The 12316-nt window shown below is 47.3% G+C and overlaps 1 protein-coding gene across 1 annotated transcript in view; it reads left to right on the forward strand.

Annotated features, from left to right (window-relative positions):
- Window positions 1-12316, forward strand: part of LOC138503100 (protein argonaute-3) — a 2065845-nt gene that overhangs the window by 478374 nt on the left and 1575155 nt on the right. The window contains exon 3 of the mRNA XM_069622607.1: window positions 4038-4158. Within this exon, the coding sequence (XP_069478708.1) occupies window positions 4038-4158 (121 nt within the window). The remainder of the gene's footprint in view (window positions 1-4037; window positions 4159-12316) is intronic.

The following is a 12316-nucleotide window of genomic DNA, read 5'->3' on the forward strand; positions in this document are numbered from 1 at the left end:
ACTTGCAGTACACATTCCGGGCCCTCTGAATGTCACGGCAGATGCCCTCAGTCGGCGGACTATAGTCAGCTACGAGTGGGGACTGAAGGCGGAGGTCCTCTCATGGATTTTACTGCGCTGGGGCACTCCGGAAGTGGACCTCTTCGCTACGGCGGCAAAAAAGAAGCTTCCTCTGTATGCCTCCAGAAACAGACTTGGAGCCTCCTCTCTGGGAGATGCTCTCGAAATTCCATGGCACAACATGAGGGCTTATGCCTTCCCGCCTCTGCCTCCAGTTCATCGGACGATTTGAAAATTGAAGAACTAGGTGAACTGTTCTCTTCTGCACATTGCCTCGTGGTGGCCGGCCAGGTTTTGGTTTTCAGAACTTCAACACCTATCAGTGTATCCGCCGATCGGGGGTCACCGGTAACCCGATCTTCACCAGTGGGAACAACTGTGGCACCCCTCCCCACAATCACTCAGCTTGGCGGTGTGGTGCCTGAGTTCAGGTCTTTAGAACATCTGGGCCTAACACGCGCATTATCTAGGCAGCCTGAAAACCTTCGACTAGGTCCCAGTACAAAAGCAAATGGCTTAGGTTCTGTCATTGGTGTTCAGACAAGCAGATGGACCCAAGGCGGGCTACAATTGACACAGTACTGTCCTTTGTATCCCACCTAGCAGATTCGGGAGTTCATGTTTTATCATGTAGAACTTACCTTTCGGCGGTTTCCGCCTATTTATCTACGGACCAATGTTCTTACTCTATGGCTAACCCAGTGGTTAAGAGACATTTTGCAGGCTTGATGCGCCTCTGTCTTCCGGTTCGCAGTCCGCACCCGGCGGGGGATCTTAATGTGGTCCTGACGGAATTGTGCCATAAGCCTTGTGAACCACGGTAGACCTCAAGCACCTCTCATGGAAGGTGTCCTTTTTGGTGGCCATCACTTCGGCAAGGCGCGTGAGTGAACTCCAAGCTTTGTCGGTGGAACATCCCTTCTTGGCTCTTCACAAGGATAAGGTGGTCCTAAGGACAAACCCCGCTTTCTTGCCGAAGGTGGTTTCTGAATTTCATCTAAGCCAGTCTATTACCTTGCCTGTCTTTTTTGCGAACCGCGCTTCAGAGGCGGAAAGGGTTCTACACTGTCTGGATGTTAGAAGGGCTCTTAAGTTCTATCTTGACAGGACCTCCGAGCTTAGACCATTCAAGGGCTGAGGCCTCCAAAGGATATTCATGCACATCTGGTGCAGGGCAAGACAGCCGCAGTTGCCTTTCAGAAATATGTTCCCTGGGAGACCATCGCAAAGGCGGCTACTTGGGCCTCCCCGTTGGCTTTTTGTAAACATTGTCTAGACCTGAGTTCAAGAGCTGATGCCCAGATTGGTCCAGCTGTGCTGAAGAACCTGTTCCAGTAAGGGTTTTTTTCCATCCACCCATAGTTCCTGTAAGGAGTGCTTGGGAATCTCCCATAAGTATGGAGGAAAGGGGACGGGCGTAGGAGTATAACCAGGCTACTCACCGTAGTGACCACATTACTACTAGTTCATAGTCCCCTTTCCTCCATACGCCCGCCGTCTCCTCGAATAAAGTTCCTTTGTTATTGCTAAAGGGTCTCTGACCCGGTCTATAGAAAGGACTGATGGGTGATGCGCGGGGCGGAGCCGAGATGGGCGGGGGTACGGCAGCATGCCGGGCCCCGCGTAGAAAGAGAGGAAGGACAAAAGAAACATTTTTCTTTTTGAAATTTTGGATGCTTTTACAAAGCGCTCCAGTCTCGTCCCACAGGACGGAGAGATGTCCCATAAGTGTGGAGGAAAGGGATTATGGACTAGGAGTAAGGCGGTCACTACGGTGAGTAACCTGGTTAAACATGGCTGTCTTCTCTTGTTCTCTTTTTTTAACAATATGTTAAATAAGAGAACAAGAGAAGGTATGAGAGAGCTACAGGGTACATGGACTGCTTAACAGAGTTCATGAATTACCTTACTCGGCATGTTGCAATGAATCTAGGTGAAATTGTCAAATATTTGTTAGAAAAGTAGACTAAACGTTTGACAACAAATGTGCATCGCTCAACAAGCACCTAATCTTGGCCTAGGTATCAGTTCTGCCTCTTTGTAAGTGGGTGTCCAGATTGCATAAACATATTGCTTGCTTTATGAACAAATATACGCGCCCTATTGAAATTGAAAAAGGTTGCCCATTGTTTGCATGTATCTGTGTGTGTGTGTGTGTGTGTGTGTGTGTGTGTGTATATATATATATATATATATGTATGTATGTATGTATGTGTTTGTGTGTCTCTATCACTGTGGCAAACTGAGGTCAACCTAGATCTCTGGCACAAGGATTCAGTTCTTAAGTAGGGTGTAAATGGGAATGTTAACTTTTATAGTTAGTTGAGTAATGTTACCCTGAGGAACCTAATCTGGTTGGTGTAATGAATTAGCATGCCGGTTCCTTGGGGGTGATGGTTGTGGTGGCTAAGGGAGCTGGGTGCCACGGCACCCGCCCCCTGCCCCGGTGTGTTGCTGAATCCTGGGGTGGTGTGGAGAGGATCACCTGGCCAAGCCCACCATGCCCTCATCTGGAGGCAGGGGTAACCCAGGGGACTTCACAGTATGGCACTACCTATCTTTTATCCACCTAGACAAGCTAAATCCTTGAAATTCTCTGGTACCTGCTCGGGAAACGCCAAATCCCGAGAGCAGGAAGTTGCAGGTAATGAGGGAATCAGGAATATTTTATACAGATCAAATACAAGTCTAAATATGTGTGTCAGAACCCCTCAGTTCCAGAATAGGGTACAGAGAACTGCGGAGCACCAATGAGAATCAAATTCAAGATGGCGGGATTCTTGATTTGCTTGCGCCGCAGAGAAATGCTGATGCACAACAGGAGGGATGCAGAATGACTCTAGTAAACAAATCCTAATACAGAAATAATAATAATGCTTTCCTGAAACCAGTTAGACCAGGGCTCCCCCAGGAAAGGGCGGAGCTTCAGCAGTAGGGTGTGCGTTTTTGGAGGAGGATGGAGGAGAATAAAAAGATAGGGGCAGGTTGAACATCAGTTGGAAGGGAGGGACCTGAGCCAATAAACTGTAAGCCTGGAAGGGGTGGAGGAAAGAGAACACTGCCGAGCACCGGGGAAGTACAGGAGAGTAGTGTGGAGCGTATAGGGTTGTGATGAAAGATTCCCTTACGTACGAGCCCCTGGTGAGGTTGAGGAGGGCAGTAAGAGTTGGTTGATAAGGTGGCAGAGCCAGTACCTTGAGAGAAACAGCCCAGTGAACCAGCCTGGCTACCCCAGATGCTTGGCCTCTATGAAAACGTGGGCCAGCCATGATATCCAGCATTCCCCATTTGGTGCCTGCCATTCGTGACCAGTGGTTGAAAGGACAGTCTCCCCACTGAGACAAGAGCAGAAAGGAGGGAGAGAAAAAGCCAAAAGATCAAGAAAGAAGTGTGGGGACAGGTCAAAAACAGGACTGTGAATGGCCTGGGAAGAACTTGGAGTAAACATTTTGGAGGATTCTGAGACAATATTGCTGAATAACAAGCCATCCTGTTTATATTTGAGACCCCTTTACATTGTATCAAGTATCCTTGAATAAAGTATTAATGTGAATCTAATGTTGTGACTTGTGGCAGATGGCAATCTCTGTTTTCCTTACTTTCTTGACTTAAGTGCATAACATCTTGAGCACAAACCAAATGGATGATATATAATAAGAAACACCAGAGTTGTACTGTTAAGTCTCATGCAGGTAACTGTAGACAGTGAGACACACTGCTCTCTGAATTCTCATGTTATTTGGTTAGTATGCACTACAGCCGGTGCGATGAGGGAAGGAGACTGGATTTTGAATGTTGAATTTACTCATCTGCTATCCCACTAGATTCTATTTGCTTCTCCAATCCCCTATTCCCCTCTCTCCCCACCCCCCTGGTGAAGTAGGGCAGTCACTGGGAATGGTTTATTCATGCCTCTGTAGTGTACAAGCTTCCTTGTTAAATTTAGGTTACATGTACAGTATTCATCTTTATTTCAGGGAAGTGGTGGACTCCATGGTCCATCATTTTAAAGTCACAATATTTGGAGACCGGAGACCTGTTTACGATGGAAAACGAAGCCTTTACACTGCCAACCCCCTTCCAGTGGCAACGACTGGGGTAATAAATGCGATTACAAGCTTAATAATGATTAATTGTAAAGCAGTAGTTGCATTTGGAATCTTAACTCTGTCTTGTCTTTATGGGCTGTACTTGAACTGACATTTGTACAGCTTCTCCACCCCACAGTCTGAGAATCACATCATTTGCCATTTGTGTATGCCTCTGCACCAACTGACAAAATGAATTTTTTGTTTCATGCTGTTCTTTGTAGATTTTGTTCCCTTGTTTGTGCCAACTTCTGTCTATTTCTAGAATGTCATCTGCTTTTTGCAGTTTCTAAATAATGTCTTTATCCTTTACAATCATTTCCCATTGGAAACAATGTGTGGCTATTGTAAGGGTGTCAAAGAAGGAAGATGACACAAAGGTGGCATGCTGGTAGTTATAGACTTTTTTATTTGTGCATAAAAAGGACCTCCCTATACCTATCTCTAACAGGGGTTTCCCTGCCTCAAATCTAATACTAAATGGTCTGCCAAATTAAACTCCACTGTCTTGTGTCGCAACTTACCTTATCCCTCACACTACAACTAGACGATAAACTAACAGAGGTCCTTCTTCGAGAGAATGGCTCCCTTCTACTGCTGCTTGGATAGCGTCCAAAAGAATGTTCTCTTGCAACAAAAATGCCAGGGGGATTTACTCCCTTCCCCTAGCTGGTGGGTTTCCCTCAGTCTTTATACAATTCCACGTCCAGGAAAATGGCTCCCTTCTCTTGTTGTAAATCTATACAGTTCACAATAAAACCAGAGGATTGACTCCCTTACCCTGGTGTCTCCAGCACAACTCTTAGTTTGTGACCAGAATAATGACTCCCTTCTCCTGGTATTACTTGGCATTACTTTGCATAGTTTTCTCACAATCTTCAGCTTGATGTACACTTTGCTGGTTTGTTGTTAGCAAAGTCCCAAACTCTTCTTTGTTGATCACTGGACTTACCGTCACTGCGACAAGGCGGTTTTCCTTGTTTACTCAGTTCCCTTTTGTTGGGGTCCCAGAAACTTCTCTGGTGGTCGGTGGTTCTCTCGTTCCCACTGTGACTATGCAGATTGTCCTCTAATAAATATCCTACGTATTGGTTTTGGGTCGCAGACCCTTCTCTGGCAGTCAGTGATTTCCTCCTTCCCATTGTGGCGAGGAAGTGTTCCTCTAGTACTTTCGGTATTTGCCTTTGGGTCCCAGACCCTTCTTTGGTTATACCCAGTACCTGGCTTTCCACTACTTAGGGTAGAGAAGGCTTTGTGAACCAGCCTCCCTTCTGCCTGTGAGTCTCTTCCTGTTCTCCTGTACCTCCCTTTATCTTGTGTGGGATCGTGATACATCACTGGTACTTCCAGGGACCGTGGGTCTTCTCTCCGGCTCTATGGGTTTACTGCCGTTGCTCCGTTGAGTCCACGGTACTTCTCCAGTCTGTTCCGCGGCTACGCTCTCCTGCTTGGTCTTCTGCCCGGCTCCTGCAGAACTCATGGAGGCCTTCCATGGCACTTCACTGGCGTCCTCTTCCTTCCGGTCTTTCGGCAGTGCCTCCTGGATCACTTGCGATGGTTAGCCTCTATACCTGCTGCCAGACACAGCAGGGTATGACACGGCTGTGCTTGACATGGCTGGGCTTGATGCATTTGATAGACCATTGTTATTTTTATCCCTTGCATCCAGTTTCTCCTGTGTGGATTGTAAAAGTCTTTTATCTCTGTTGATAATTTAATCCTCATGCCTCCCTGGGGCCCATCTCGTATCAGTACTTTTTGGCTTTAGCTTTTCCTATGTTACAACAATACATAGTTTTACTTTCAATAAAGTGACTCTGAACATTGGGGAGAGCTAGGGAATGTTGGGGAGTGACAATATTCAATGGGCTGTGCCCCATGTGATCGTCCTTGTCCCAAAAGGGGGGACTCCTCCATGAGGTCTTCCCGCATAAGACAACTATTAGGTAGCAGCAGTCCCTCTTTAGCCTCATGGAAAAGAGCTCCTCTTGGGGATAAATGACGACACCTTATTAATTGTCACACTATGAACAGCTGAAAGGATGTGTTTATTCCTGTATGTCAGATCCTGAAGTGAAGCAGTCTGCGTTTTGTAGCATTCTCAACACCTTTTCATAATTTGGCTATTAAAGCAAAACATGCCAGGCACCCTCTAGACCATCCTTTTTAGGCAAAATGGAGACCGATCAGTTGATTCTATTTGTACCCCTTACCTAAAACGGAAACACCCTAGGGCCATGGTTCCCCTCCTTGGATCTGCACACGTACACAAATAACATGCCGTTGCTGGCAGTTCTGTATCCAAGGCTAAGTACCTGTGGCCACCTGCCCTCTGTTTCCCCAGTCTCTCTGGGGTGCAATTCGTTTTTTTCTGTTCCTTCATCTGCTCTAATAGTACTAGTTGATAGTCAAACCAGCCTTGAAACCTTTCCGATTTTTGGATGCTTTATTGGATACAGCTATGGTATCCTTTCTGTAACTTCAACCACTTCTTGCCTTTTCTACTACGTGAAAAGCCTTTGGAGGGCCTTACACAGCTTTTTCTGATTGTAGTATTCCTTTGTATTCATGCATTGTAGATTTATTTTAAAATCACCAGTTCTGGGTGCAATATGTTCGTTGATGCCTTGGATCTGTGGTGGCTGCAACAATGCACTTAACGCGTAAGTACATTTTAAAAACTTCAACAACGTTGCCCTGCTGGTTGGTGTTTGCTGGGAGAGGAGGAGGAGTTCCACACCTGCTGCCGCTTTCAAACACTGCTCCAAGCGAAGCAGGCAGTGAGGCGGGCTGTTTCCCTGCTGTTTAAGACGGATTTCTGAGCTCTGACCTGGTGGGCAGATATTCAGCAAGCCAGCCTAGTTTCTTGGAACATGGTAACCTTCTGGTCAAGCAAGACCAATCAAGGTTGCATTAGCTGCGGTCAAGACTTTGTCTCTAGAGGGGTGAGGGTGACTGAAAGACCTCAATGAGCACACAGAATAAATAACACTTACAAATCACTCCCAGTCAGGTGTAGATATATTAAAATACAAATACATTTATTTCAAGGCCTTTGAGTTTCAACACACAAATAAAATTACAGTAATACTTCCAAGCCAACACAATCCTATCAATATACATATATATACAAGACCAATGGGGTCTAAAGGGTTAATGCCCAAAATGGGTCAGCAACCTAAACAGGGAAGGAAGCAGGTCGTACAAATAGTTGTTAGGCCCTTCTGCATCAAACACAATCCTAACTGAAAGGGAGTCCAATCCCTAAGTAGAGTGGAGCCTATTGGTCAAATGTACATGCAATGCTGGCGCACGTGGTAAAGCAGATGGACACAACGGGGTCTCTTGAAGGGTCTGTAGCAGCTCAGGAAGGTGGGTGAACTGATGCAGAATAGGTTCTCACTATTCGTGGAGGGTCTCCCCAACAGGGCAGAGCAGATTCCAGAGTTCGGGAATAGTTTGCTAGTTTGCACTAGCAGTGGAAAGGAGAGGGGCCCTCAGTGGCCACTCGTGCGTAAAAATGGATGGATGTGCTAGGGGCCGCCGGTAAGGATTGCAATTAATCACCAACCCCCGGGGCACTCCGGACCAAACTTCGGCAGTCAAGGCCACTTCGGTTGCTGGTTCAAATGCGGCAATCTCGCGGCTCTGCAGCTTTCAGCAACAATGTTAGTGTTGATTCCCAAACGGGAAAGTGGTGATTTCTCCGCTCCTGGTGAATGGATCAGATCAGTTCCGCTGTAGCAGGCTTCGGGGCACAGCTGCAATAAACTTTCAAAGGTTGTCGCCACAGCTGGGCGACACGGTAACCGTGTATTCTCTGGTTCGGGTGCACTCACTTTACTCCAGACCTGGGAACGCCAAGTGTACGAAATTCGGTGTGAGAGTGCTGTGAACACAGAGCGTGCAATGTACCAAGTTTCAAGGGCCTCCTCGAAATGACAGCGGTATCAGGGCAAAGGTCCTGCACAAGCTGGTCAGCCAACTGGTTGACCCTTTCGAAAAGGCTTACTTGCAGGTTTTGATGAAGGTGCCGAGAATAGTTGGTCCCACTATTGAAGCGTCTTCGCAGACCTTCTAGGACGACCAGATGCAGAGGGCTCCTTCAGGACAACAGCGGGCTCAGGGTGCCAAACCTTCCAGCGGGTCAACTGCAGTCCCTCGACTCGACTTCTTAGTTTCAGGATACTTGGATCCTATCCTTCGTTCAGTGACAACTCCAGCGATCGACATGTTATGGGTGTTTGGAGCCTTCTCTTATCCAAAATCTCCTTTGCGCCAAAACGAAGAGGACTCAATGGGAGATCTGCTCACATACAGGCATGCCATACGTGGACCAATCATGGACCACGGTGGTCCCAGGCATTCACAGCACACCAGAGACCCTGGCACTCCGGATGTGACAATCCAGCCCTAACTCTGGGGGCTCACACTCAAGGCATGCAGAAGCCTGCGAAAGCTTGGCGCTTCCTTCGAAAACACATGCCCAAATAAGGACTGACCTGGATCGGCTTGACCTGGGGAAGCTGAAGGGGCAAAATGACCAAAGGACAGGACAAAGAACCTCGTGGCATGGCCATTTTGGAGCCAGGCCACCTAACCGTGCCAAACGCGGCAACCGCGGTTTATCTGTCGGGAAAGGGTTAAAAATACATGGAAAGATAAGCTGCCATCAGCCCTGTCCAAGGCACATCTGCACTTCTAAAAAATCCTTCGAGAGTAACTAGAGCCTTTCGAAAATGTTAGGAACAAGTGCCCTATACTGGAAGGTACATTGCGCACTTATAATATGTTGCAGAAAAGTTGCAACATAGACCAGGACTAAGAGAAACAAAGTCTCCCAGTACTGACCATCTTTAAGGGCATGTCAGTTTCCTCATAACAAAGGGAGCGACAAGCCCAGAGGAGTGCAGCAGAAGGCTGTGCACCTCTGGCAAAGTCAGACTATGGTTTTTAAACCAAGCAAACAGTTGGGGGGGTACACAACTGGAGGGAAAATTACACATGGAATGGAAATCTTTCCTAACACTGTTTGGTGTTGGTGTTTGCTGGGAGAGGTGGAGTTCCATACCGGCTGCTGCTTTGAAAAACTGCTACAATCGAAGAGGCCAACGAGGCAGGCTGTTTCGTTGCTGTTCCCCTAAAACTGTGACCGAGATTGAGCAAGCAAGTATACCTGGCATATCTGCCCCTGCTGTTCTCTGTGGTGGGGACTAAGATTGAGCTAGTGAGTATACCTGGCAAATCTGGACGACTGGACTGGAGTCGGGGGGGGGGGTGTCCTTTGTATTCGAAGCTGCAATCTGCAGATTAACGCGAGTGCAGAGTGGAAAGGTGTCTTTCTTTCTAAAGGGCTCATTTTGAAAGCATAGAGCACATGAAAGGAGCAGGAGCAGAGGAATGTCCGGCAGTAACTGCGGCCGTAACAGTGGCCCCAGAGCCTAATCCCCCAGACCTACAGAGAGGAGACGTGGGTTAATTGCTGCTGTGACTCGTAGACAAAAATATAGATACAAAACTTTCTAAGTCTGAGACAGCCACAGAGCTATAGAGCCATAGTGCCACCTGAGTTTTCTGGTGATTTCTAAGGTGTGGCACCTGGAGGCTCAGTGTCGCAATTGCCCTAACTGCCTTAATTGCCCTAATTGATTTGTTCGCACCACTTCTCGCACGACTATTAGTGCTAGGTGGTAGCGTGCCTGGTGGGGGCCTAAAACTGTCAATTGTTTGGCATTTTTTCTCTGTTCTACCTTTTCAAATCTTGGCAGATGGGGAGGGCATGGGGGAGAGATGGCCTACGGCAGCGCCTTACAACTGTCGGGCGTTCCCTGCCCCTCGTATTTGATGGTTTGGGAGTTGGCTTGACCTGCATACTGTGTGCATATCTGGAGTCACAAGACTCGGAGGATATTAGGGCAGCGGGAAATGGTGAAGTGGTGCGGTTCTGTGTAGTCCACTGCAGTCCAGTGCTGCTATCTGGTTACCCAGTAAACCTGTACTATGGTATCACGCTAACCCCAATTGCAATTTCAGACTTTTAAACTTGGTTTAACTAACATTGGGGTGGGCTTTGACGGGCTTAGGAGGCCTGCAAGCAAGTACGCTCTCCCCTAGAGTCCGGCTGAGTAAGTAGTCGGTGGACAACGTGGCGCTTGGTACGTGTTTTTTTTTAACATTGTGTATTCTGTGGTTTTTCTTAGCCAAGACTGGCTGAGACTGGGTTATTTAATTCCCGGGACCTAATATTGTTTGTATTCGTTTCACCCTTGCACCTTTCCGTTATTGTCAATCTTGGGGGAAGGAGGTGGCATATTGCTTGAACTATTTTCCAGCCCCATTAATCTGAGGAACAAAGTGGTTGAGGTGGTGTTTACTATCCAGGTGGTTTTATGTGTTCTTAACACACGATTCATAGATTTTTAGACATTTGTCACATCATCAGTTTTTAAATGGCTTTTGACTTACTGTTGATAAATTGTTTTATATATTTTTAAATCTTTAAATATATCCAAACTTTTTAGAGATCCCCGCTTATTTGCACCACTTTTTCTAGGAGTGATAACGCAAGTGATATTGCGTGGGTTGAGAAAAGCAGTCTATACAATGGTGATCAAACGCAAAGCAACCGCTAGCCTTCCAGTTAATCAAGGCCCTAAGAAAGCCAGGAAAACTAGGAATGGGGAAAAGTCTGTCTCAATTGAGAATGCGGTGGTGCCTAGGGAGAGTGATACCCAGTGGAACACATCGATGTTTGAAGGGGGGGGCGGGAACCTGGACTCTTACCTGCAAAAAGTCATACGACTGGATTAGCAGATTAGAGTGTCTGAACTGGCATTTGCTAATAGAGGAAGGAGGGAGACTCTTCGCCAAAGGGTTAGGGCAAATCACCCCAGTGCCAGTTGGACTTGCACCCGCAGGGGGAGAGGGTTCAAGTTCTGTGGCTGTCCCTACTATGACCACTGGACAGGACGCCACATATGAGGCTCTTCCCCTATTGGCAGTGATATTAAATGTGCCAACTCTGAGCAATGAGAGCAGTGAGGATTGTGGGGCTTTGATTAATAAATCAGCCCAATGGATTAATTCACATATTCTGGGGAGTTTAATAGATCCTTGTTTAATCCTATTGACCTGTAGAATATCGTGGGTGGGTTCCATGACTAAATCCATTGTGGAGGACTGTGTGGTGATAACTTTAAGAAACACACAAGTAGGTAGGCCTTGCCTTGACCGTAGGACCTGGCTGGCCCCTTTGAACTTTTTCTATCCCCATGATAGAGCTGGCAGAGGGGCACCAGGTTGGGATCAGGGCAATGCTTCTTGAAAATGCCTCTGATGCCATGCTGGTATACTACCCATGTGGCTCAGCAGATGCAGGGCCTAAGGAGGGTTGGAGCACCAGGCCCTAATGGTAATGTGTCTGTTTCGACACAAACTAGGAATCAATATGATTGCCTGACAGACCTTGATGGTAGCGCATGTTGTGAGCCCCCCTCTCCACCCCCTGGGGTGGCATCTGGTATGCCCCAAGAGAGTGAACTAGGGGCTGTCGTGACCCCCCTGAATATGGGATTTTGAACGAGGCAGGGAAGGTTTGACCCTGCTGTCATGGAATGCGGCTGGAAGGAACAAGGCTGGCTCATGCCGAAACACAGCTTGAGCACTGAATGAGGCAGATGTAATTTTGCTCCAGGAGACATGGTCGCAGGATGAGATCAGTGCACAGCAGATAAGAACAGGCGAATAATAAGCTATGGTGGGTTGTGCACTGCAGTTAAAACGCACCTGGTGAGTGCACTTGTGACTTTGACAACCCTGGTACAATTTATCTTGGTTGTTAGTTTTCCCGCAGGGCCAGTCAGATCTTTTGGTTGTAAACCTCTACAATAGCCCCCATGAGCAATATGGAAAGAACTGTATGTGGGGGTTGGCTCTAGTCTTGGAGGAACTCTTGGCCAGGCCCTTGTGGGCTAATGTGTGTGTAGTTTCGGAAGGAGATTTTAATGCGAAATTGGGTAGTGGTACATTCGATAATCTATATGACAGCACTGAAGATTTGGTGGTAGTTATTCCCTCTGCAGTCATGGTGGATACTAGGCTCTGTTTGGAGGGGTTGCGTCTCTGGCATTATCTGTATAAATGAGGTTTACGCTCCACCAATGGTCGCT

The sequence above is a fragment of the Ambystoma mexicanum genome, chromosome 11 (assembly GCF_040938575.1).
Source record: "Ambystoma mexicanum isolate Mex_15411 chromosome 11, UKY_AmexF1_1, whole genome shotgun sequence".
NCBI lineage: Eukaryota > Metazoa > Chordata > Amphibia > Caudata > Ambystomatidae > Ambystoma > Ambystoma mexicanum.